Source organism: Capra hircus, chromosome 1 (genome assembly GCF_001704415.2).
Source record: "Capra hircus breed San Clemente chromosome 1, ASM170441v1, whole genome shotgun sequence".
NCBI classification, from domain to species: Eukaryota; Metazoa; Chordata; class Mammalia; order Artiodactyla; family Bovidae; genus Capra; species Capra hircus.
The window spans coordinates 63,950,453-63,977,862 of NC_030808.1; the positions used below are offsets into that span (position 1 = coordinate 63,950,453).

Genomic DNA, 27,410 nt, shown 5'->3' on the forward strand with positions numbered 1-27,410 from the left:
GAAAAAAATGTTTCCTTTTTGGCTTTCAGTTTTTTGGCTGCGGAGAATAAGATGTTTTCAAGATGTTATAGAATGTAAAGGACAAATATGAGACATTTTTCCCCGGGGTGCCGTTTATTCATTCCCTCCTGAGATTCGATTTTTTCTGAGAGATGCATATATATGCATATATTAAGAGCGCGAGTTCAGCTCTAAACAAACGAGCAGATCAGCGGCTGACTCCCTGCGCCGCCTCCCCAGAGAAGCTGCGCGGTTTGCTGGGCTCGGGATCAGAACCGGGAGGCCGAGAGGCGCTCTGCCGTCACTGCGCTGTGCGGCCCTCCGCCCACGTGGTGCGGCTCCTCGGCCATCTTTGTGCGGGGCTCCGCTTTCATCCGCGCAGCAGCCGGGACTCCGCAGTCGGGCGGCAGGCGATGGAGCTGGGGGCGCCCTCCCAGCTTTGGTTGTGGCTGCTTTTGCTACTCCTGCCCCCGGTGCCGGGCCGCGAGAAGGAGTCAGGTGCGCTCCGGACAGGGCCGGGCCCACCGCTGGGGCTCCGGGTCTGGCCGCGTTCCGGGGCGCTCTTCCGCGCCCCTCGCTCTCCCGTGCTGCCGGCGCCGCTCTCGTGCTGTGGCCGCTGCGGCGCAGAGCTGGGCAGCGGGCACGGCGGCTCTTCGGAGCAGAGAGTTCCACTGGGTGTCCGGCGCTGCTTCTCCTGCCCAGAACCCTGGAGAGTAACCCATCCTCCAGAGTTCAGAGTGATAGTGGGTAGGGGAGGGCATGCCCACAGCGGGTATGGCCCACGCTTGGCTACCCTGCACCTCCCTAAGACACACTGGGGGATAATTCGTGTGTGTGTGTGTGTCTGTGTGTGTGTGTCTGTGTGTGTGTGTGTCTGTGTGTGTGTCTCTGTGTGTGTGTGTGTCTGTGTGTGTGTGTAGGAGCAGACTTGACCCGAGTGCTGGAGAGCTGTAGAATGAATCCTTCCTGGCTGTCCATTTCCACCAGTGGGATGAAAAGAGGGTGTCTAATAAAAGTTTTCGCTTTCTGTGGATTCCACTTACCTGCTGCTAGTGAATAAGAATACTCAGGGGTGTTTTGTTAACCTTCATTTTTTTCACTTTTTGAAGGTTCAAAATGGAAAGTATTTATTGACCAAATTAACAGGGCTTTGGAGAATTACGAACCATGTTCAAGTCCAAACTGCAGCTGTTACCACGGGTGAGTTATTTTCCTTCACCCATCTTTAAGAATTTAGATCTTGTCAGGAGGAAATCCCCTAAAATCCCGCAGAGACCTTGGTTGCAGTGGTCAGAGAGCAGACTGGGTCCCTGAGGTGGTTTTCTGATTTCTAGGGAATAAAAATACCCTGGGGTAGTAGAGGCCCAGGTGACCTCAGCATTGCCTGTTAACTCCCTGTCGGAATCTACTTGTTTGCATTCTCCGCTGGACTGAAAGCTGCTTGAGGTCAAGGCATATGCCCTGCATTGGCTGTTGTATTCCTGGTGCTGACTCTCAGTAAGTGAAAGTCGGTCAGTCGTGTCCGACTCTTTGCAACCGCATAAACTATACAGTCCATGGAATTCTTCGGGTCAGAATACTGGAGTGGGTAGCCTTTCCCTTCTCCAGAGGATCTTCCCAACCCAGGGATCGAACCCAGGTCTCCCGCGTTGCAGGCGGATTCTTTACTAGCTGAGCCACAAGGGAAGCCCTACTTTCAGTAAGTACTCCAGAAATATTGTTGAAGGAATGAGCATATTTTTAAATGAATCAAATTATGTTTCCTGTCCATTATCTTTTGATGTATGCAAATTAAGGCTAGAGTGTGATGGTAGATTACTTTGAAATCAGCCTTACATTCTAGTGCCAGATTCAGGTCTCAGATCCAAGGCACTTCTCTAGATATCAGATTCCTTATCAGTTAAATAGCAGAGTCCTTTAACTCCTCATTACGTTAGTTATTTTATAATTCCTCAAAAAATTCACCTGATGCATGTGATACTTACTAAAAACTTGGTTTGTACCAAGCCTTAAAAGGGATACAAAATAGTGTAATTCCTAGTTACTCCTGTCAGTCACACATACTGCTAGAGTATGTGGGGTGGTAGGGGCCAGACAGGCTAGAACGTAAGACTTGGTTTCAAACTGTAAGGCATAAGCTATGCCTTCTGTGGGATTCGGAGAAGGAAAGGTCAGTGGGACTGCAGTAACTGGGAGGACACAGGTGTGACATGAGTCTTGAGGAGGAATATGCATCAGGCAAGGGGGGGTAGTCCCGGTGGAGGGAGGGGGAAGAGATGCTCGATACTGGCTTGCTTTTTCGTTTCTGTTGCTTTGTTGTTGTTATTTTAGGTTACCTGTGGTGCTTCTGGGAAAGAGGTTGCTCATTCCTGCTCCCTCTTCTTTCCCGAAGCTTACTGTGCTCTCTAATACTAAGCCCAGACCTGCAGATAGGAAGAGGTGGGATGGTACCCCTCTCTTGGCCTGCTTTCTTTGATGATTCCCCTTCTTTTCCAGTGTCATAGAAGAGGATCTAACTCCTTTCCGAGGAGGTATCTCCAGGAAGATGATGGCAGAGGTAGTCAGACGGAAGCTAGGGACCCACTATCAGATAATTAAGAACAGATTATACCGGGAAAGTGACTGCATGTTCCCCTCAAGGTAAGAGCTATAAGGTACATATATCTTCTGACCTTACTGTTTACTTAATACTAATCCACCTGCAATGCAGGAGACCTGGGCTCAATCCTGGGGTTGGGAAGATCCCCTGGAGAAGGAAATGGCAACCCTCTCCAGTATTCTTGCTTGGAGAATTCCATGGACAGAGGAGCCTGGTGAGCTTCAGTCCATGGGGTCACAAGAGTCAGACACGGCTGAGCAACTGACACTCTAGAGTCCAATTAAAGGGACTTACAAGTAAACCCTCACATTTCAGGAACGCATAATAGTGACATCTGTCTCCTCTTTCTTTGTAAGGCTGGGGCACATCACTGGTTGTACTGGATGTGGCTGTACCCCTTCTTCTCCAGATATAGCAGCTGCAGGACGCAGGCTCATGTTAACTAGTGTGAGTGAGCTGGGTTGAAGGAGAAGCGATGACTGTCAGGGGACAGCTATTGTTCTAGATACCAACTATTCAAAGAAAGGTGGCAGAAAGGTAAGAGAAATAACTAGGGCTGCAGATTACACAGGCCACACTAGGCAGGACTGGAGCTGTGAGAGCTGAAGTTCTTTATCAGTGGGCTACAGGCTGATGGGAAGGGTCACAGACTGAGCCAGGCAGCACTATTTACAACGAATAATAAACCTTCCTCGTTTGAGCCTTTTTTTTTTTTTTTGGTGCAGCTGCCTGGCTTGTGGGATCTTAGTTTCCAAAATAGGGATTGAACCCCATTTCCGGGGAAGTGAAGTGAGAGCTCAGAGTACTAAGCACTGGACCACCAGGGAATTCCCAGGAGTCCTTTTTTTTAAAAAAAAAAAACTCAAATCTTTATAAAATTACAAAGGCAGAGTATTCCCTTACTAAGATCTTTTTTTCTAAATGACGTTATGTCATTACAAGTAAACATGCATCTATTTGGTCACAAGGATTTATATTTTGTCATAATAACTTCATTACAAATTAGTGTATTTTTGCTGTCAAAAATACATAAAAACAACAACAGAAAAATATGAAGATCATTTAATATCCCATATTCCGAGGTAATCACAATTTTGGTTTTCAAGTGTCAGGGGCAAGTAAGGTGGTAGTGGGGAAAATCATTGAGATATTTTAAATAGACATTTGTTTCATTACTTGGAGCAATAGTAGAGACTTTAACTATAAATTATGAGTATAGAGGAATTTGTGATTTCTACAAATGAGAAAGAAAATATGAATATAGATCTTTCTGGACTTTAAAAGGTTTTCCAGTGTTTGATAGTTAGCTGAACAATCTCCGGATCAAATTAAATTGTGCTCTTGAAGTTTCTGCAAGGCATTTATTCCTTACTCCAGATCATTGTGGTCAGAATCTTGAGCTCTTAGAAATATTCTTAAGAGAGGATGGGACCTTTCGTTGGCAATAAAATAGTCTGGAGTTCTAATACACTGAAAGTTCCCTACCCCAACTACATACACAGCTTAAGAATTGAGAGTTAAATAAAAGAGAAACAAAAGAAAATATTTAGAACCTAATGAAATGGACACAGTTGTTAAATATCTCAGACTCTTATCTGGGCAAAAGTAGTATCTTTCTAGGTCTAGATACTTTTAATTCACCTAGTTTGAGAAATATCAGTGACATTTAAAGAATTCAGTTCTGAACAAAAGGACATGTAAACTCAGCATTTCAAGGATGAGCTGAAAGATATTGCTAAGGAACTGGAGCACCATCTAATTAACCCTGGAGATGCATCATTTCAAAGACAGGGAATAGTGGTATTTTTTAAAATAATAGCTTTAGTGAAGTATGGTTGACATAAATTGCACATATCTAAAGTGTACAATTTGATACATATATCAAAATATGTATCTCATATATATATATATTTGTAGCCAAGATAATGAACCTGTCTGTCACTACAAAAGTTACCTTGTGCCCCTTTGTGGCCCTTCTTTCCCCTTTTCCCTGTCATGCCGTCCTCCTGTCCTATCCCTGTCCTCAGGTATCCACTGATCTGCTTTCTCTCATTATAGATTATTTCCTTGGATTTTATATAAATAGAATCATACAGTATGTGATAGAGTGCTATTTTAAAAGCCAGGTGTGAAAGAAAATAACAAATGTTTTAGCTATTAACATGTAAATGTAAATACATGTAAATGTATTATTATAATAATATGTAATAATGATTATTATATAATTAATAATATGTAATAAAATGTAATAATACATTTTTAAACTTTGTAACTAGTAATTCTTTTAACATCGAAGGAGTATTATATGCTGCTGCTGCTGCTGCTGCTAAGTCGCTTCAGTCGTGTCTGACTCTGTGTGACCAAATATTTGGTTAACTCAAAAGTATATACAGTGATGCCCTCCACCATACTACTAGTCCCTGAGTCTTCCTCTCAAGAGACAACTACAATTGTATATCCTGCCAGAAATAATCTGCATATACAATTGTCTAGATTCACCAGCAAACCAGAATATGCTGTATCTTCTGTTTTGCAACTTACTTTTCCTTTCCATGTATCAATAGATTTTGAAATTGTTCCATAGGAGTAGTACATGGAGAACTCTTTCATAGCAGCATAAAAACCCCATTGTATGGATTTCTTTGTTCAGTCCTAAATCAATGGATGCTTAATTACTCCACATCTCTCCCCTTTAATTTTTTTCCCCCTTTAATTTTTGACTAATGGAAACAATGCTGCAGTGAACATTCTTGAACTTAGACTTTTGAACACTCATGCTGAGTCACTTTAGTCGTGTCTGACTCTTTGTGACTCCATGGACTGTAGCCCGCTAGGCTCCTCTGTCCATGGGATTCTTCAAGCAAGAATACTGGAGTGGGTTGCCATTTCTTCCTCCAGGGGATCATCTCGACCCAGGGATTGAACCCACATCTCTTGGGTTTCCTGCATTGGCAGGCAGGTTCTTTATCAATAGCACCACCTGGGAAGCCCCTTTATATCTAAATATATAAATATATATATATATATTAATATATCTACAGTATAGAAGTAAAATTAATTAGGCAAATAAAGTGTTTTTAAATCTCAATAAATAGAAGCAAATTGTCCTCCAAAGAGGTTGTGTTTACACATTCACCACCCTCTTATCACATGCTCAGAATAGACCTCACACACTCAGTAACACTGTGTATTATCAGGCTCTTTTGATCTTTGACAATCTGATTGGTAGAAATAGGCAATGGCACCCCACTCCAGTACTCTTGCCTGGAAAATCCCTTGGACAGAGGAGCCTGGAAGTCTGCAGTCCATGGGGTCGCTAAGAGTCGGACAGGACTGAGCGACTTCACTTTCACTTTTCACTTTCATGCATTGGAGAAGGAAATGGCAACCCACTCCAGTGTTCTTGCCTGGAGAATCCCAGGGATGGCGGAGCCTAGGGGGCTGCCGTCTGTGGGGTCACACAGAGTCGGACACGACTGAAGCGACGCAGCAGCAGCAGCAGCAGCATGTAGCTTCACTAGATTTTTTCTTTTGTCATGTTGATACTTTTTAGTTGAAATATATTTAACATATAATGTGTAAGTGTAAGGTGTATAACATGTTAATCTGATAAGTTTATTTTAATATTATTTCTGTTGTAGCAACAGTAAGCACCTCTATATCATGTCACATAATTATTTTCTTTTTTAATAGTGGAAATGATTAAATTCTAGTCTCTTAAGTTTGATAATTATCATACCATTTTGTTATCTATATTCACTTCACTGTGCATTAGATCCCTATGGCTTATTTATTGCTCCTTGTAAGTTTGTTCCCTTAAACAACATCTGTCCTATCCCCTCTTTCCCCAGCCTCTGATAAGCACCATTTTATTCTCTGTTTTTATAATTTTGGCTTTGGGGGCATTTATTTGTTAGTAGTACAGTTGACCATCTTTTCTTATGTTTATGAATGATTGATATTTAGTTATCACCCTATATATAAATCAGTCATTATCACACTGCCAGAAAATTTTGGTCAGACCTTGGAATGTTGCTCCCAGTACTGTGCTGGTCTGGACCTCAAGGATGGGGCAGGAAAGTTAGCTCTCAGTATATACTTACTTCCTTTCCAGAAATCCTTTTAGAAAATCTATTCTGAAAGTTATGTTACAATTTTTGTGATTATGTACCTGGCACTCTTTCTGGCTTGCAAAGCTGCTCTTGAGAATGTTCTTTATTTAGGTTGAAGGTAATGAAAGGTTCTTTATCCTTCCCCATAAACTATGAGACTTAGTTATGGTGGAAATAAAAATAATGTCCTTGTGAGACGCAAAGCCCAGGGGACACAATTAGAAAATCAGCTTTTCCAGTTCCTATCAAAATTTACATCTTGCTTACTAACTAAACTATTCCATGTAGGAGAAATAAATGCTGGAAATGAAAAGAGGAGAGGAAATGATAGGAGTAGCAATAACATTCCCATCAAACTTAGGATGATTTAGTTGGAGAATTTTATTATTGTAAGCTGGAGAAGCTTAGCCAGGAAAGATAACTTGCACCACATGAAAGAGTGGAATAGTCCTTTCAGAAGCGTTGCTCTCAGGACACTTTTCAGGAGGCTGATGATCTGAGTGCTGGCTTGTTTTACCTTGAAAGTGTCAGTGGGACCCTGGCTTGTCTGAGAGCAGGCATTGCTCTGGTGAAGTTGTGGTATTTCTGGTTAACAGGTGTAGTGGTGTTGAACACTTTATTTTGGAAGTTATTGGGCGCCTCCCTGACATGGAGATGGTGATCAACGTGCGAGATTATCCTCAGGTTCCTAAATGGATGGAGCCTGCCATTCCAATCTTCTCCTTCAGTAAGGTAAGTACAGAAAGGGCTGTCTGAGGGGATGGAGGGTGGTCTTCTAGGGCATAAGCAGGAGATGACTGAAGGTGGCAGAGTCTGATGGGTAATGGTGAGGATGAGGTCTGAGGTCCCAAAGCGGGTCTGTGTCCCTGTTAGCTTCACAGTCATTGAATGATAAGACTGAGGAGAAGGAGGTGAGGACCTGTAAGTGATAAGTATGATTGCCTGGGGTCTTAGGGCTAAGGGTGGAGGGTGAGGAATGAGAGAGGCCTGAGGAACCTCTAAGACATTGGAGGTGGGGTTCAGAGAACCTGCAGAGCATGGCAGAGAGTGACCTAAGAAAGCTCATGGACTTTGAACAAAAATATTTGTTGAGCTCCTACAATGTATATATCACCCATGCTATTGGGTATCATCTGTCTGGCCACTGTATCCCAGGGTCCCAGGCTAATGGTCAGACGAAAGGTGCTTGAATAACCACACAGTTTGCACCCAAACAGTGCATGAGGGGCTAGGTCTGAGATGCCTGAGGGGAACATGTGAGAGGGTGATCTTCAAGTCTAGTTATGGAGAGATGGGAGTACTAGGACATCCTTGTGGGCTTGGAGAATAGGGCACAGAGACATTACTTTGCCAACTAAGATCCGTCTAGTCAAGGCTATGGTTTTTCCAGTAGTCATGTATGGATGTGAGAGTTGGACTGTGAAGAAAGCTGAGCACCGAAGAATTGATGCTTTTGAACTGTGGTGTTGGAGAAGACTCTTGAGAGTCCCTTGGATTGCAAGGAGATCCAACCAATCCATTCTGAAGGAGATCAGCCCTGGGATTTCTTTGGAAGGAATGATGCTGAAACTGAAACTCCAGTACTTTGGCCACCTCATGCGAAGAGTTGTCTCATTGGAAAAGACTCTGATGCTGGGAGGGATTGGGGGCAGGAGGAGAAGGGGACAGAGGATGAGATGGCTGGATGGCATCACTGACTCGATGGACGTGAGTCTGAGTGAACTCTGGGAGTTGGTGATAGACAGGGAGGCCTGGCGTGCTGTGATTCATGGGGTTGCAAAGAGTCGGACACGACTGAGCGACTGAACTGAATATCTTAGTGCTCAGCTTCTTGCAAATGGTGCATTAGCAGGAATGGGCCTTCATTCCCTAGAGACTAAATATGAAAGCACTTGGGGGCAGGGATGGGGAAGGCTAGAAGAGAGTGAATGGAAAATTCTATGGGAGAAGAGTAGGTTTGGGAAAACCCTCCGGACTTTGAGAAAGGGAACTCTGTTTTTGATTTGGTGTCTCCAAAGCAGAGGGACTTTTTATCTCCACTTTTTCTTTATCAGAGTTTACTTTCTCTCTAGACTTGTTTATTTCCTGTGTTGCAAGTGGACTGAGGCCACATTGTGTTGCATTTCCCATGGTTTAGCCTCAGTTCTCAAAAGTGCTTGGTCCCGTTATTTGTCATGAAGCCCTCTCAGAAGAACAGATAGAGGCTCCCATGTAAGTCAGTAAGGGTTTATGTTTATCATTTATCTTGTTTTTTCTGTGGATAATCAAGTATTATCATCAGTATACTAACTTTCCTTTCATCTTTAATTCCTTCCCCCTGCTTCTTTTTTTTTTTTTAAACCAATGACTCCTAGTTTGCTAGGGAGGGATATTAGTCTGTCAGCTTTATAATAAGTATGCAGTTTCTTTTGAGCAGCTGTTATGCCTGAGGTGCTTGATGAATCACATACCATTTTTAAAATATTTGAAAGAAGGCCAACAGCATATTGCATATGTAATTCCAGTGGAAGACAGTAGATTTAGAGGCTTACCAGTGGCCAGAATTTTAACAGAAGTAACCATATAAAGGTTTCAAATTGTTTCAAACTTTTTTCAAAAGGTGTGGGATAATACCCCTACCCCCTTTCTGCCCATCATTACTTTTGACCCTGATCAAAAAAGAAAAATAACCAAAAAATAACTCAGAACTTATTGACCAACCATATGAGCTCAGAAGTGCCACAGTATTAGGTAACACTAACATTTATTGCATTGATCGCTGAAGAAGGCTTTCTTGTCTCTTCTTGCTATTCTTTGGAACTCTGCATTCAGATGCTTATATCTTTCCTTTTCTCCTTTGCTTTTCACCTCTCTTCTTTTCACAGCTATTTGTAAGCCCTCCCCAGACAGCCATTTTGCTTTTTTGCATTTCTTTTCCATGGGGATGGTCTTGATCCCTGTCTCCTATACAATGTCACGAACCTCCATCCATAGTTCATCAGGCACTCTATCTGTCAGATCTAGGCCCTTAAATCTATTTCTCACTTCCACTGTATAATCATAAGGGATTTGATTTAGGTCATACCTGAATGGTCTAGTGGTTTTCCCTACTTTCTTCAATTTAAGTCTGAATTTGGCAATAAGGAGTTCATGATCTGAGCCACAGTCAGCTCCTGGTCTTGTTTTTGTTGACTGTATAGAGCTTCTCCATCTTCGGCTGCAAAGAATATAATCAATCTGATTTCGGTGTTGACCATCTGGTGATGTCCATGTGTAGAGTCTTCTCTTGTGTTGTTGGAAGAGGGTATTTGCTATGACCAGTGCATTTTCTTGGCAAAACTCTATCAGTCTTTGCCCTGCTTTATTCCGCATTCCAAGGCCAAATTTGCCTGTTACTCCAGGTGTTTCTTGACTTCCTACTTTTGCATTCCAGTCCCCTATAATGAAAGGGACATCTTTTTTGGGTGTTAGTTCTAAAAGGTCTTGTAGGTCTTCATAAAACTGTTCAACTTCAGTTTCTGCAGCGTTACTGGTTGGGGTATATACTTGGATTACCGTGATATTGAATGGTTTGCCTTTGAAACGAACAGAGATCATTCTGTCGTTTTTGAGATTGCATCCAACTACTGCATTTCGGACTCTTGTTGACTATGATGGCTACTCCATTTCTTCTGAGGGATTCCTGCTCACAGTAGTAGATGTAACGGTCATCTGAGTTAAATTCACCCGTTCCACTCCATTTTAGTTCGCTGATTCCTAGAATGTCAACGTTCACCCTTGCCATCTCTTGTTTGACCACTTCCAATTTGCCTTGATTCATGGATCTGAGATTCCAGGTTCTTATGCAATATTGCTCTTTACAGCATCGAATCTTGCTTCTATCACCAGTCCCATCCACAACTGGGTATTGTTTTTGCTTTGGCTCCATCCCTTCATTCTTTCTGGAGTTATTTCTCCACTGATCTCCAGTAGCATATTGGGCACCTAATGACCTGGGGAGTTCCTCTTTCAGTATCCTGTCATTTTGCCTTTTCATACTGTTCATGGGGTTCTCAAGGCAAGAATACTGAAGTGGCTTGCCATTCCCTTCTCCAGTGGACCACATTCTGTCAGACCTCTCCACCATGAGCTTTTGTGTAATAAAGTTTTATTAAAGTATAAAGGAGATGGAGAAAGCTTCTGACATAGGCATCAGAAGGGGGCAGAAAGAGTACCCGCTTGTTAGTGTTAGCAATGAAGTTATATACTCTCCAGTGAATCCAAAAAATGTCTGGAGGTTGTAAAGACCTCACCAGACCTACTCCCATAATTTACATTTTAAGATAACAGAATTAGCCAGAAGGTTTAATCCAGAGACTGTCCTCAGGCAGAATACATTGTTGTTATATAATCCTAAGAAGAGGTGGCAAGAATACACGGAAGAACTGTACAAAAAAGATCTTCATGACCCAGATAATCATGATGATGTGATCACTCATCTAGAGCCAGACATCCTGGAATGTGAAGTCAAGTGGGCCTTAGAAAGCATCACTACGAACAAAGCTAGTAGAGGTAATGGAATTCCAGTTGAGCTGTTTCAAATCCTGAAAGATGATGCTGTGAAAGTGCTGCACTCAATATGCCAGCAAATTTGGAAAACTCAGCAGTGGCCACAGGACTGGAAAAGGTCAGTTTTCATTCCAGTTCCAAAGAAAGGCAATGCAATACAATGCTCAAACTACCGCACAATTGCACTCATCTCACACGCTAGTAAAGTTATGCTCAAAATTCTCCAAGCCAGGCTATAGCAATACGTGAACCGTGAACTCCCTGATGTTCAAGCTGGTTTTAGAAAAGGCAGAAGAACCAGAGATCAAATTGCCAACATCCGCTGGATCATGGAAAAAGCAAGAGAGTTCCAAAAAAACATCTATTTCTGCTTTATTGACTATGCCAAAGCCTTTGACTGCGTGGCTCACAATAAACTGAAAAATTCTGAAAGAGATGGGCATACCAGACCACCTGACCTGCCTCTTAAGAAATCTGTATGCAGGTCAGGAAGCAACAGTTAGAACTGGACATGGAACAACAGACTGGTTCCAAATAGGAAAAGGAGTACGTCAAGGCTGTATATTGTCACCCTGCTTATTTAACTTCTATGCAGAGTACATCATGAGAAACGCTGGACTGGAAGAAACACAAGCTGGAATCAAGATTGCTGGGAGAAATATCAATAGCCTCAGATATGCAGATGACACCACCCTTATGGCAGAAAGTGAAGAGAAGCTAAAAAGCCTCTTGATGAATGTGAAAGAGGAGAGCGAAAAAGTTGACTTAAAGCTCAACACTCAGAAAACGAAGATCTTGGCATCTGGTCCCGTCACTTCATGGGAAATAGATGGGGAAACAGTAGAAACAGTGTCAGACTTTATTTTGGGGGGGCTCCAAAATCACTGCAGATGGTGACTGCAGCGATGAAATTAAAAGACACTTACTCCTTGGAAGAAAAGTTATGACCAACCTAGATAGCATATTCAAAAGCAGAGACATTACTTTGCCGACTAAGGTCCGTCTAGTCAAGGCTATGGTTTTTCCTGTGGTCATGTATGGATGTGAGACTTGGACTGTGAAGAAGGCTGAGCGCCGAAGAATTGATGCTTTTGAACTGGGGTGTTGGAGAAGACTCTTGAGAGTCCCTTGGACTGCGAGGAGATCCATCCAGTCCATTCTGAAGGAGATCAGTCCTGGGTGTTCTTTGGAAGGAATGATGCTAAAGCTGAAACTCCAGTACTTTGGCCACCTCATGTGAAGAGTTGACTCATTGGACAAGACTCTGATGCTGGGAGGGGACGACCGAGGATGAGATGGCTGGATGGCATCACGGACTCGATGGACTCACGGACATCTGAGTGAACTCCGGGAGATGGTGATGGACAGGGAGGCCTGGCGTGCTGCGATTCATGGGGTCGCAAAGTCGGACATGACTGAGCAACTGAACTGAACTGAACACTTACTGAGTATTTACTATGTGTCACTGTTCTAAGTTTTCTACATGTATTAACTCATTTAATATTTAAAACAAGCCAGTTAGATAGATACCATTATTGATATTATCATTTCTCTAGTTATAAAGATAAGGAAACTGAAGCCTAGGAAGATTAAGTAACTTGCCTAGAGTTGGAAGGAGGTGGAGTCAGATAATCTTTCTCAAGAGCCCACATTCTTAACTCTTGCATTGTATTTCCTAATTCTTGCTCCTAAAGACTTATCTAGGAAATAATTAAGAACTGGTAGGACCATATACACTCCAAGTATGATAACAGTTAAAAGATGAGAAAGCTATGTGGTCATTCAGAATTGGGTATATCATTTCCTTAAACTAAAACCTCCAAAAGTATATGTCTTCTAGAAAAACAGAACTTTTGGGTACTGGAAAAGTTGACATTTAGTGTGATTTCATATTCTGGGATTCAGTCAGCCCATGAATTTTAACACATGATCATTTTTGCCTTTTAGCATCCAGAGTCTAGACTTGGATATGTCTTTGATGGTATAACACAGGGGCAAGGCCTTTTCCAGATCCCGTGACACGAGTGCAGTTTGCTGCTTCTTCCTCTGCTCCAAGACTGATTTAAAATAACCTCTCTGTTTCTGTTGAAGACATCAGAGTACCACGATATCATGTATCCTGCTTGGACATTTTGGGAAGGAGGACCTGCTGTTTGGCCAATATATCCTATGGGTCTTGGACGGTGGGACCTCTTCAGGGAAGATCTGGTAAGGTAGGTCCTCTGCTGCTGGTAGGTCCTCTAGAGAGGTTTTATTTGTCCCTCTTTTTGGGTCACCTTGAAGTAAACAGTTAAGTATAGACAATTATTTTCTCTAAAATGACTAACTTTTAAGCTAAAAGTAACAGACACACACACAAAAACTTTATAGTATAAGCAATTTTATATGTGTATAGAAGTATTTACATATCCATAGAAAAAGAGCAAAAGAACTTACCCTAAAATGTCAGCAGTGCTTCTGTGGGAGGGATTATAGAAGCCTCTTTTTTTCTTCTTTAAATATTTCCATACTTTTAAGATTCTTTAAGAGTGAATTCCTTTTATAAGTAGGAAAGAATAAATGATCATATTGTGGGGAAGGATAGAAAATTACTTGGAAAAAAAAAAAAGAAAATTACTTGGAAGAACATAAATGTACTTTATAATGAAGAGCCAAGTTCTTCAGGCAGGGATGGGGTGGGCATAAATGTTCCATAGGCATCTCAAGTTCAAGCTTATTCCAGATCCTCTCTAACTGAGGATTAAAACCTGCCTTGGCCTGTTGTCTGCATCCTGCCCTCATTTCAGGATTTAGATGGTCTCATTCATCAAGCTGTAGATATTTCTTGCCTAGCTACATTTTACATTAATGATCCAAACAACATTGGTACCTAATTAGTAAACTTCTAGAAACATAGTCTTTCTAGTTCTCCTCTCAGATGTAGAGAAAGCAATATTTTAATTCAACTTCATTTTCACAAATATCTATCACCTGTATTAAGCGTGACTACATATTTAAATGAGATGAAGAGAACATCCCGTATCTGGAGAAGCATGTAGGGCTGTAGTCCTCTTTGTCAGCTAGAGCCACTGGTTAAATAAACAAGTCAATTATTCAGTAGATATAATTGGGAAATTATTTTTTAAGATAACTTGACCTCATACATCATTGTTCTTGTCCAGCTCGCTTTTTCAGGGATGAGGGAATGCAAACTCAGAGAAGTTAAGTGACTTTGGTCAAGGAACCAATTTAGGCCTGAAATCCAGGTTTCTAAGTGCGTTATCTTCTCCACTAGTTAATATTTCCTGTGTCCTCCAGACTGTGAGACTGTCATTTTTTATTTAGCACTTCATTTTGAACATAATTTTGAGAGAGAGAAAAATAAAAATGTTAACTTTTGTTCACCAAGTTATTCTTGACGTTAGTTTTCTTATTCTTTTTTTTACCCTCAGGTGCTTGCAAATACCCTTTTCACATTCTTCTTTTTGTAGCTCTTTTCCCACCTGCTGTACATCTACTTTGTTTTAAAAATCTCTTTAAAACAACTTTTTTCTGAATATGAAAACTTTGTGTGCTTAGAAAAATTTATCAATGTGTCCCACCTAGGCAACTTTTCCTGCCGGGGTCCAGCCCCGGTGGATCCAGGGAATTCGAAGCGAGGACGGAGTCGGTGTCCTAGGAAAGAACTTATTTAATTACAGATATAAAGAGAGATTAGGAAAGAATAGTGTAGTAGGAAAATTAGTGGAGAAAAGAGGCTGAATAACTTGGTTTATGTGGAAAACCAATAAAACTCCAAGACAAGGAGTTTTCACCACCTACGTAGGCCACCGGTGCCTGCTTGAATAGCGGAGGGTGCCCTCCCTGGGCTCCCTCTTGCGTGGGTCTTAGAAGCCAGGGCAAGTAAGTAGACATGGCGAGCCTCCACGCTCCAGATGGGAATTCAGCCAGAAAAGAAGAGAACGAGAAAAGACCAGACGGGGGAAACCAGTCTTTCCAGGAACTGGTCCGTTTCTTTATTTTCCAGGTCCACTTTTATACTTTTAGTTATACGTAGAGATAAATGCAAGAAACAGAGTCATGCAGGGTCAGCTGCTCTGACCCTTATCTAAAGACAGTGTTCTCAGTATATCTTTGTTCTTACAAGGGTCTTAGATTTGTTTATAATATCTTCTGGTCTGGAGACCTATCAACATTTTATGGCCCCACCTTACTTTCTGTTGATAAAGGTTAGTTGATCAGAAAACTTGTTTGCCTTTAAGATCTACTTAGTCTTAAGATAGTGATAAAGTTACATTCTTACATAGCAAGGACACAATGATTTATAACAGAGAAAGAGGAGTACAGTGATCTATAACAAAGAGAAAATTCATTAACTCAAAAGTCTAGTATTGCTAACATCAAAACTACTATATTTCTTTTTCTATATTCCAATTACATCGATTAACATACTCCCAGGTGCCTAAGGATATGGAGGCCTGGCGGCAGTCATTAACTCAGCAATGAAACCCTTCACCAACATGATTTTTATCTTTAGAAAAACCCTGTGCTAACTAAGACTTTCAAAATACTCCAAACTCTCTGTGCTGTTTATGGTTGAGAGGTTGTAAACAATCATGTACGTAGTAGCAAGAGTGTGGATAATCCTGTCACACTAGCTAGTCTGCCAGCAGAGAGGTTTGACCTGAGACACTCCTTTTATATGCAAGAGACTATTAACTGGAACTCTAAGTTAATTTTCCAGAGAAAGGTGGTGTCAGAAGAGTAGGCGAAAAGCACAATGCAGTAAGGCAGGCAGACTCTGGTTTTGGGGCAGATGCATGAACCGATCCAGAAAGAGGCTCCCTTAAGGCCTGACTCGCCTTTGCCTGTCGGGGCCCTTAACCTAATGACCTTTGCCACCAGCGGGACTCCTCGTGCTGGCTCCTGGCATTTTCCCTCACTTATTGGTGTGTCTTATAAATCTTTCCATGTCAGTACGTAGGTGGAGAACGAAATGGCACCCCACTCCAGTATTCTTGCCTGGAGAATCCTGTGGACGGAGGAGATTGGTGGGCTGCTGTCCATGGGGTCACACAGAGCCAGACACGACTGAAGCGACTTAGCATGCATGCATGCATTGGAGAAGGAAATGGCAACCCACTCCAGTATTCTTGCCTGGAGAATCCCAGGGACAGAGGAGCCTGGTGGGCTGCCATCTGTGAGGTCGCACAGAGTCGGACACGACTGAAGTAACTTAGCTGCAGCTGCTGCTGCAGTACCTAGGAAACTGCCTCATTGTTTTAAACAGTTGCATGGTATTCCATCAGATAATAACTTGATTCATTGTGTCCTTCAATGTATGTGTAGGCTGCATGTGTAATATTTGCATAATTTCTTATTTTCTGAACTATTAGACAGTATGTTGCATACTTTATGACTCTATACCCCTTAATTCTTTGCTGCAGAATTCCTAAGAGGGCGAGTGTTCCCTTTATAACTACATTGCAATTATCAAATACAGGAAACAATGTTAATTCAACATTGAATTGTCATAACAATGTCCCATAAGACACATTTCTTCTCAGATACAGGATCCAGTCCAGCATCTTGTGTTGTATTTAGTCCTTACGTGTCTTTAACTTGTTTTAATCTGCAACAACTCTTAAGTCTATCCTTCTCTTTTACTGTGTGGTTACTCTTTTACCATTTGCAAACTAATAAGCAATTTTTAGGGAGATAGAATATGTTTTAAAAATCTAACTTATGTTAATATGTTTTTTTTGATATCTTCACTTTTTATTCTTGAGCTGAATTTATTCATGATTTTAGAATTGCAATTTTATTTTTTAGAGCCCTCCATTCAGAATCTCTAGCCTCGTGATTTCATTTCTTACCTTGAAACTTTAGTAATCTGTTTGCTGATCTGCATTGGTGTCTACCTAGCGTGTTTCCATCTTTATACTCTTCTGGGAATTTGTCCCCATTGACTGACTTTTCACCCTGTAGAAGAATTCAGTGTCACTGTGGATTGAAAGAATCCACTCTACTGTGAGCAGAGGAGTGGGGTTATAAAAGAGGGCTGGGGCAGCACCAGTGTTAGTGCTTGCCCAAAGTCGAAAGTCCTAACATGGGTCCTCCAAAGGGGTGGATAGGTGGGTGGGAAAAATGAAGGAGAGGGAAAACAGATGATACGTGGTTCAAGTCTGTCTATATTAAATTTAGCTTTCCCAGGGACTAAGGAAATTTATACTCAAAATTTCAGTATTTTTGGTTGGATAGTTGAGCAGTATATCAAAATGTAAAATGTGTATATCCTTTGACCCAGCCATTTTACTTCAAGGATTTATCCTGAGAAGATAATCAAACAAGTATGCAAAAAATGTGCATACAGGGTTATTCACTTCAATGTTGTTTCTTAAAGTAGAAAGTTTAAAACTACCTGAAAGCTCACCACTAAGGAATGGAGTAAATTATGACATGGCTATAAAATGGATATTGTGCATGAATGGAAAGTAAAGATAGAATAGGGCTTAAAAACAGGGACTCTGGATTTAAACCTTACTAGCTGTGTGATGCTGGGCAAATTGCTTAGCCACTTAAAGGCCTCAACTGTGTAAAGTAGGGATAGTAAAAGCCATCTGGTAAGGTTATAAGAATGAGGTGTGTGTGTGTATAATGTTTTTTTATATATATATGTTTATATTTGATCCCAACCCAGGAATCAAACCTGCATCTCTTATGTCTCCTACATTGGCAGGCAGGCTGTTTACCACTAGTTCCACCTAGGAAGCCCCTCTCCCCCACATCTCACCCCCCAGTGCTACAGTAGTTCTGATTTGTTAGGAAGGAGTATGGGACAGAGCAAGAAATAGTTGGACTGGAGAATCAGGTAGCCATTTTCTTCTCCAGGGGAACTTCCGACCCAGGGATTGAACCCAGGTCTCCCGCATTGCGGGCAGACGCTTTAACCTCTGAGCCACCAGGGAAGCCCAAAGATGATCCAGTGAGAAAGAACTGGAAGATAAGCCAGGAAAATACGGAGGACTGGCTCACTTAAGAGAAAACGAGGACTTCCCTGGTGGTCTAGTGGCTAAGACACTCTACTCCCAATGTAGCGGGCCTGGGTTTGATCCCTGGTCAGGAAACTGTATTCCACATACCACAGTGAAGACCTGAAGCAGCCAAATAAATAAAAGTTTTTTAAAAAGAGAGAGAAAATGAGTAGTGGAACACTATTTGTATCTGAACAGTCTCTCTACCTGAAAAGTTTACGTGCAAAGTTTCTCCATTATAGCAAACAGCTCACCAATCCCTCATGAACTCCACTTCAGTTTGACCCCCTCTGTTTTCAGAGAAAGATGCTGCAAAAACTTCTGTGAAGGGTCCCCACAAAGTAAGTTAAGAATGATGCATCTGTCACCTGAAACTATCACAACATTGTTATTTGGCTGTACCCCAATACAAAATGTTTTTGGTGTTTAAAAAAAAAAAATGATGCATCTATGAGCTAGCAGTTTCAGCAACGGAAGCTGGTTGTGGTAACTGGTATTGAGAACTGAATTTCGGGGACTTGATCTTTATGGAGCAGTATGTACACTTTGAGGATACCAGAGTGCTTTGCAAAATCAGACTAAATCTGATGATACTTTCTATGCATCTAAAACATAAAGTCGGAAAGTGATTTATTTCCTTGCCCTTGATTCGATATCTGATATTTTCTGCAGTTATTGTTGCCTAGTAATTTTAACAGTCAGTTCAGTTCAGTCACTCAGTCGTATCTGACTCTTTGCGACCGCATGGACTGCAGCATGCCAGGCTTCCCTATCCATCACCAACTCCCAGAACTTGCTCAAACTCATGTCCATCAAGTCGGTGATGCCATCCAACCATTTCATCCTCTAGACTCTTGCTTAAAGTAAGGAAGAAATCCTGATTGTACTGAATTAAATAGCCCTAAACATGTCATTTACTTTGGGGAACTTTTCTTTCAGTGTTGTTAACTTATTAACCAAACAGTAGATTTACACATATTGCTAGCTAGTATCTCCAGAGGATAGAGTAATAATAAAAGGGAACATAATGTCATTTAGAGCTTTTTATTTTGAGTAGCCTTGTTGTTCAGTCACTAAGTCATGTCTAACTCTTTGCAACTCCATGGAGTGCAGCACACTAGGCTTCCCTGTCTTCCACTATCTCCCGAAGTTTGCTCAGACTTGTTTCCACTGACTCAGTGATGCCATCCAACCATCTCATCCTTTGTCACCCTCTTCTTATTCTGCCCTCAATCTTTCAAAGCATCAAGGTCTTTTCCAATGAGCCGCTTTTCACATCAGGTGGCCAAAGTATTGGAGCTTCAGCATAAGTCCTTCCAATGAATATTTAGGACTGATTTACTTTAGGATTGACTGGTTTGATATCCTTGCAATTCAAGGGACTCTCAAGAGTCTTCTCCAGCACCACAATTCAAAAGCATTAATTTTTCAGCACTCAGCCTTCTTTATGGTTCAACTCTCACATCTGTACTGACTACTGGAAAAACCATAGCTTTGACTGTATGGAATTTTGTTGGCAAAGTGATGTCTCTGCTTTTTAATGTGCTGTCTAGGTTTGTTATAGCTTTTCTTCCAAGGAGTAAGTGTCTTAATTTTGTGCCTGCAGTCACTGTCTGCAGTGATCTTGGAGCCCAAGAAAATCCATCACTGTTTCCACTTTTCCCATATCTGTTTGCCATGAGGTGATGGGACCAGATGCCATGGTCTTAGTTTTTTTAATATTGAGTTTTAAGCCAGTTTTTTCACTCTCCTCTTTCACCCTCATCAAGAGAGTTTAGTTCCTTCATTTTCTGCCATTAGATTGGTATTATCTGCATATCTGAAGTGTTGATATTTCTTCTGGCAATCTCGAATCCAGCTTGGAATTCATCCAGCCTGGCATTTTGCATGATGTATTCTGCATAGAAGTTAAATAAGCAGGGTGACAATATACAGCCTTGATGTACTCCTTTCCCAGTTTTGAACCAGTCCATTGTTCCATGTCCGGTTCTAACTGTTGCTTCTTGACCTGCATACAGGTTTCTCAAGAGGCAGATAAGGTGGTCTGATATTGCCATCTTTTTAAGAATTTTCCACAGTTTGTGATCCACATAAAGACTTCATAGCCAGTGAAACAGAAGTAGATGTTTTTTGGAATTGGATTTCGATAATCCAACAGATGTTGGCAATTTGATTTCTGATTCCTGTGCCTTTTCTAAATCCAGCTTATACATCTGGAAGTTCTCGGTTCACATGCTGTTGAAACCTGTCTTGAAGGATTTTGGGCATTACCTTGCTAGTGAATTTAGTAGCCTGGGTCAGACTTACTTTAAAATGTAAAGCTCTCAGCTAAGCTTTAGAAATGATTCAAACACATCTTTATATAGTTAAGGAAGAGACACAGAAACTAATGAAATCTGTTTTTAGGTCAGCTGCACAGTGGCCATGGAAAAAGAAAAATTCCACAGCATATTTCCGAGGATCAAGGTGATTATACTTTCTGACATTTTACAAAGGTACTCTTCTGGCTAATGTGTAAAATTTTGAGGGTGTGGGAAACTAGTTCAAAGAGAAAACTAAGATAACTAAGAAAAAGACATCGAATCACAGAATTTTAGGCTAGAGAAGAACCCAAATTATTAGCCAAATCACTGTTAGCTGAACTGAAATTCAAAGAAGTAAAGTTCATCTGTCCAGTCATTCAGCAAACATTTACAAAGTGTGACGAGTGTGATGGGCTTTAGTTATTTAACACTGAATAGAACAATGAGCTGTCCTCTTGCCTGAGAGATTGCATTTTCCTAGGAGTACTTTATGATTGTGCCCACAGACTCTCTGCCACTTAATGGCAGAGCAGGAACAATCACTAGCTCTTCTAAGTGCCTTTTTCATCAGACCACGTGGCTGCCAAATAGTGGTGGAAGTGTAGACTGGAACTGATGAAAATTGAGAGAGCTGCATGGAAGGAAGGTAGAGCGAAAGCGAAAAGGTTAGGGGAAGACTGAGTCCATATTGTTCAGCTCCATAACCCTGGTGTTGAGAACAGTACCCACCTTGTACATGCACAGTGAGTATCTGTTGCTCAGATGAATACCAAGGAGAATGTGAAGGGAGAGAGTTTTGCAGATTTCTTAGTGTGTCCTTGTCAGAGGTCACTCTCTCTTCACTTGGTGGTGGGCTTCAGAGTGCAAATGAGCCCAACAACCACTTCTTATGGTTCCTTGTCAACATCTCTGGTTCTCAAATCTTCAGATTACAGATTCTTAACTTGGGATCCATGTGTGGACTTCAAGACTTTTAGGAACACCTTGAAGTTATATGGGGATATGTAGAGAGGGCATCCACAGTTGTCAGATTCTCAGGGAGTCCATGACCCCTCAAATGTCAACATCATCTGCTGCTAGAACCATAACTAGGACTTTTTCTACAATAAGTTTTCAGGTGTTTGAGCCCTTCTGTTTTCTTTTTAATTTAAATGTTATACTGGGGCTTCCCTGGTGGCTCAGAGGTTAAAGCATCTGACTCCAATGCAGGAGACCCGGGTTCGATCCCTGGGGTGGGAAGATCCCCTGGAGAAGGAAATGGCAACCCACTCCAGTATTCTTGCCTAGAGAATCTCATGGACAGAGGAGCCTGGTAGGCTACAGTCCACGGAGTTGCAAAGAGTCGGACATGACTGAGCGACTTCACTCAGTTTTCACTGCATTTTACAGAGTACACCCAACGAAGGTCATGTAGCTGTTTTGGTGAGTGATGATTACCTAGTCACACAGCTATGAGTACCAGTGATTAGAGGTTACATGAAGCTTCTAAAAGGAAAATAATTCCCTGGGATGTGGCTGTCGTATCCAGAATAACATAATCCTAAAGACTAGATGCAAGCAGAGAGGGCCAAATACTCCCCTTCCCTGAAGGGTACAGTGGCAAACAGCCAGGACCACCTAGATGCTGTAGGATCTAGTATCCCCCTCCTCTTCTATTAAATAACCCATGAGTTGTTCATCTGTGTGTATGGTCATCGCGTTGGGTCCAATTACTGCTTACCTTTCAGTGATTGGGAGTGGTCTTACGGTGTAGGAGACGTAGTTCTATGTCATGTGTTTCTTTCCTAGGACAAGTCCAGAACGAGATCCTCTCATTCTTCTATCTCGGAAAAACCCAAAACTTGTTGATGCAGAGTACACCAAAAACCAGGCCTGGAAATCTATGAAAGTAATCACCAATCATCTGACTAGAGCTACAGCAGTGAACATTCTCACTCCAAGAGCATTGCACCTGGGTAGAACTTCACATTAGGTTTCCTCTCAGTGGTGGGATGAATGATGAGAACGTTCCATGGACTAAAATTAGTATATGTGTAAATTATTCTTTTTCAAACTCACGTTGTGTTTCTGGGCCCTTATTATGACCCATATTTTATATTATTTTGAAGGTTTAAACCAGAGGTCACAAACATCTTCTGTAAATGGCTAGATGGTAAATATTTCAGGCTTTTCAGATCTTACAGCCTGGGTTTCAGATCTTACTGCCACTGCAGTGTGAAAGCAGTCATAGACAATATGTAAACAAATGAGCATGGCTGTGTTCCAATAAAACCTTATTGAGGGCATTGAAATTTGAATTTCATAAAATTTTCCCACATCATAAAAATATTGTCCTTTGGATTTTTTCCAGCCATTTGCAAGGTAAAAATAACTTTAGTTTATGGGTTGTGCATCAAAACAAGCAGTGACCCAGATCTGGCCTATGGGTGCTAAGTTTGCCAAAATCTGGTTTAAACCATTGGTTCTCAACCCTGGCTATACAATGCAACCAGAGAGCTTAAAAATTAATAGAATAAATCAGAGTCTCTGGAAATGGTGTATAGACATCTTCATTTGTTTAAGATTCCCTAAGTGATTCTAAGGTGAAACAAGCAATGACAGGCTCCTTTGGTTGGGAGTCCCATCTCTATCCTCTTAACTCTGTCTTTCTTGCCTTATTCAAAGACCCTTAAGTTGGAAATGTCCTCATCTGAAATTTCCGTATACCATTTGAGGATGATAGGAGAAAATGTTTAAACTTCTTGTGAGAAAAACTAAGTGAAAACTAAGAAATACTAAGTAAAAATGCATGTATTTATTACATGAACATTTAATTCAAACAGAAGCAAATGCAGTATAAGAAACTTTGTTAAAAAATAAAAATATGAAAAAATGTATCCGTTCATGACAGCATCTACTATGGGAGGCACAGAAGCAAGCAAGACTTGTTCCCCACACCATCTGCTAAGGGGGCTGGAATATGGATAGGGGATAGGGGGTCTCAGACTCTGATGCCCCCAGGCGCAGCAGTAATGAGCGGGAGAGAGCACTGAAGGTCCAGTCATTTCTGCCAAGGAGAACAGGAGCTCTCTTTGCCAAATCCTCCTTTTTTTTCTCTCTCTCTAAGAAAAGTGGAGATCTGGGGTTTTCTAAGAAAGTATCCTGCCGCTTACAAATGCTGGGCAGTGGTTTGAATATTTATTTTTCAAGTACTTTGCTAGTGCAACAAAATTTGTGTGTGGGCTACACCTTTAAGCCCACCAGCCACCATTGTAACTTCCTTTGCCATATGATGTATACATAGTGAGTTGTGCTGCAGGCCATGACCTCCTGAGTGCAGAGGAAGAGTCACATGGCCCCAGGGGAGCTTAACTCTAAAATCACACAGACCAAGTTAAAGCCCAAGCTCTTCTACTTATGGCTGTGTGACCTTGAGCAAGTCTCCCAACTTCTCAAAGCCTCAGCTGCTTCATCTATAAAGTGAGACAGTCTTGCCTCCTGAGTCTGTGCATTCTGAGACTTCAGTGAGGTCATGTTGATGAAATGTTCAGTGACCCTTGTTGCACAGTGGTCTTCAATGAATGCTCCTGCTGCTAATACTAACAACTTTCTTTTCCCTGAAAGGATACCTTGGGAAAGCCAGCTGCTAAGGATGTCCATCTTGTGGATCACTGCAAATACAAGTAAGATATCCAGGACTCCTGACTCTTATGGTTTTCCCTATTGCTTTTGGAATAGCTTCTCTTTGGGTGAGAATTTTAATACTAGGGTCCAGCTGGGGTTTGTGAAAGTCACATTAATTCATTTAGTTATTGTTTACTGAAAGCCTGCTGTGCACAAAGCTCTGGACTGGGTTCTGTGGAAACTGCAGAGACAATGAAACAGGGACAATGGTCCCTGCTTCCAGGGAGCCTGCATGCCCATAATCAAAGGGATAGGGTCCACTCTCTGCACCCCACACAGCCAAGAGCTGAAGTTAGATCAGTCATTTATTAAGTTAATAAAAAGTTTAAGGTTCAACATGAATGAGGCATATGTAACTAATATATTATATTTAAATGGCTATTATATTTAAATGCCAGTACTAAGAATGAGATGAAGGTAAAACAAGGCCAGGAGGTGGGCAGTGGGAATACTCAGAGAAATGAATGGTAATTACACTGGACAGTGGGAACTACAGAGGAGAAGCAGCTCTGGTTAGAGACAGATACGAGAAATGCTGAGAAAGAAAATGTTCTTAGTTGTTAGCTTTATTTTCCAGGGGGCATTTCTTTGAAGATTGATTAGGCATGCCTGGTTGTCTTCTCCAGACTTCTTAAGAGGAAACAGGGAACAGGGCATACCTTTGACCAGATAGGGAACACTATGGGAAAAACCAGGCTTTGCGGGGGGACCATGATGAGTTCGAGACTTTAGGCCTAGAAAAACTTGTAAACAAAGGGTGAGATATTGTTTCCACTGAGCCTTGTATCCGCTTTTCCCAACACTCAGCTACTGGCTCTATCTGTCTCTGCCTGGAGAAAGTATTTCTCTTTCCCCCTCACGCTGATATTCCCAGGAACAGGCTCTAACCCCTGGAACAGCAAGGAGTTTATGGAAACTCTACAGGGACATGCTGATGGGTCCTTGAAAATTGAAAGTGGAAAGAGAAAGAAGAGAGGGTAATAAAAGGGGAGATAAAGAGGGGATAAGAAAAAAATGTCATGTGTGGTAGCAGGAATATAGTATCAAGTATATTTTGCTCTCTCTTTTCCAGGTATTTGTTTAATTTTCGGGGTGTCGCTGCAAGTTTCCGGTTCAAACACCTCTTTCTGTGTGGTTCACTTGTTTTCCATGTTGGTGACGAGTGGCTGGAATTCTTCTACCCACAGCTGAAGCCGTGGGTTCACTACATCCCAGTAAAAACAGACCTCTCCAACGTCCAGTAAGCAGCCGTCCCTCAAGCAGAGTCTCTGATGACTCCCACAATCTGCCTCTAAGTCCCCAGCCATTCAAGATATTTACTCCTAATGACTTTTTCCACTGAAAGCTTTTTTAAAAAAAATTTCATTTTCAAAGATAGTATTGTATTATTATCCAACTAGACTGAGTGGGATTTAATTTTTTAAGTGTTCTAATGCTGATTCAAAATGTAACATTCGGATAGTATGCAGTGAAAAAGCACTAACCTCTCAAAGACTAAATAGATAACAGCTATTCAATCGTGATATATTGTCAAAAGGATTTTCAGATACAGTGTGAAAACTGACCTCAGTGAAATGAAGGCAAATTTCCTCTCATGATGGCAAGAGCTAGGACGGCATGCGGAGAAGGGCCAGAAATGTAAGCCCAGTGCCCTCTTCTTAGGACCAGAGCAAGAGACAGGAGGGAAATTTTTTCTTCACTATTGATTTTTGGTGTGTATCGCTGAACATTTCTCTGTTTTCCCAAATATGTTCCAAAACTAGAACAGATTATTTCGCCTATGTGCAAAGTACTTTTTTTGTTGTTATTTTGATCTTATGAGGACCCGATAGCTTTACTTAAAAAAAAACCCCAACATCCATATATCTAAAGATTAACTACAGGCCTCAGTATGTGATCTCTCTGCTTAGTACTAATGAGCATGGTCTGTATTTCAAAACCTAATAATTCTTTCCATTTTAGGGAGCTGTTGCAGTTTGTAAAAGCAAATGATGATATAGCTCAAGAAATTGCTGAAAGGTACGTTCTGCTCATTTTTCTTTTTCCGCTTTAATCATTCCTACTTTTCCCAAGCTTAAGTCATAAGAATGTTGTTACCATGGTGCTATCTGAATGTCAGCCTCATTATACAGAGATAATTAGAATCAAAACTGTCCTGGGGAAAACCACACAGTCACCTATGTCCAAAGCCCATCCTTTGTAGAGTTAGACTGAAATCTTTGAAGTGGTTCAAGTACCCTTTCTGAGGATTGGCTCTTTGTTTATTTGTTTTTAAGAAAAAAAAAAAGTCTATTTCCAAATGCACGTGTATAGTAGATATTATGGAGAAGGAAATGACAACCCACTCCAGTATTCTTGCCTAGAGAATCCCATGGACAGAGAGCCTGGTGGGCTGCTGTCCATAGGGTCACACAGAGTCGGACACGACTGAAGTGACGTAGCAGCAGCAGTAGATACAATGGCTGTAGAGTTGGTTCTGAAGATCAAAGAGTTAATTTACATGAAGTATTCTGAACAGTGCTTGGCACAGGTAAGTACTCAAATGTAAGCTACTAGTTTTATTAAATGTCATGCTTTAACTGTTCTTGTTAATCTTGTCTCTAGGGGAAGCCAGTTTATTCTGAACCACTTAAAGATGGATGACATCACCTGTTACTGGGAGAACCTGTTGACCGAGTACTCTAAATTCCTGTCCTATAACGTAACAAGAAGGAAAGGCTACGATCAGATTGTTCCCAAAATTTTGAAAACTGAACTCTAGTAGTCATGATCGGGCCATAGTCCTCTCTATGGCATCAGACCTCAGATACCCTATGGTGAAAAGCTTGCTGTGAATGTGACACCTATACCTTGGATACTGTTACCAAGTCAGATATCTGGTTTTCCTTATCATGCTGTACCAGGAGCAACTTTGGAGAAAGATCCAAATAGTGTGTAATACAATTAGGAAGTTGCTCAACATCTTTGCTAAAGAAGGACCAGAAATCGTGAGATGTGGGTTTTGAACCTGATTCTGCCTTTCATCTTCTTAGGACCAATCACAGCTTGTGCCTCAGATCATCCATATGTGTATGCCCACACTGTGAAACTGACTATGTCCATGGGGTGACGCCCTTTGTCTCATTCTTTTGAGTAGAAAGTCACTCATATGAAACTAGTACAACTCATTATCACAGTTGTACAGTTATTCTAC

General features: G+C 41.4%; 1 protein-coding gene across 1 annotated transcript; it reads left to right on the forward strand.

The window, feature by feature from the left end:
• POGLUT1 (protein O-glucosyltransferase 1) lies at nucleotides 278-27,407 on the forward strand. The gene is made up of 11 exons (XM_005674955.3): nucleotides 278-498; nucleotides 1,110-1,200; nucleotides 2,497-2,640; nucleotides 7,308-7,443; nucleotides 13,330-13,451; nucleotides 20,658-20,717; nucleotides 22,343-22,442; nucleotides 24,158-24,216; nucleotides 25,290-25,457; nucleotides 26,180-26,236; nucleotides 26,822-27,407. The coding sequence occupies exons 1-11, from the start codon at nucleotides 414-416 to the stop codon at nucleotides 26,976-26,978; spliced, it is 1,179 nt and encodes a 392-aa protein (XP_005675012.1). The 5' UTR covers nucleotides 278-413; the 3' UTR covers nucleotides 26,979-27,407.

Coding starts and splice junctions, on each gene's coding strand:
- POGLUT1 (XM_005674955.3), top strand. CDS start 414: ATGGAGCTGGGGGCGCCCTCCCAGCTTTGGTTGTGGCTGCTTTTGCTA. Junction 20,718..22,342: donor GCATATTTCCGAGGATCAAG/GTGATTATACTT, acceptor TTTCTTTCCTAG/GACAAGTCCAGAACGAGATC. Junction 25,458..26,179: donor ACAGACCTCTCCAACGTCCA/GTAAGCAGCCGT, acceptor TTTCCATTTTAG/GGAGCTGTTGCAGTTTGTAA.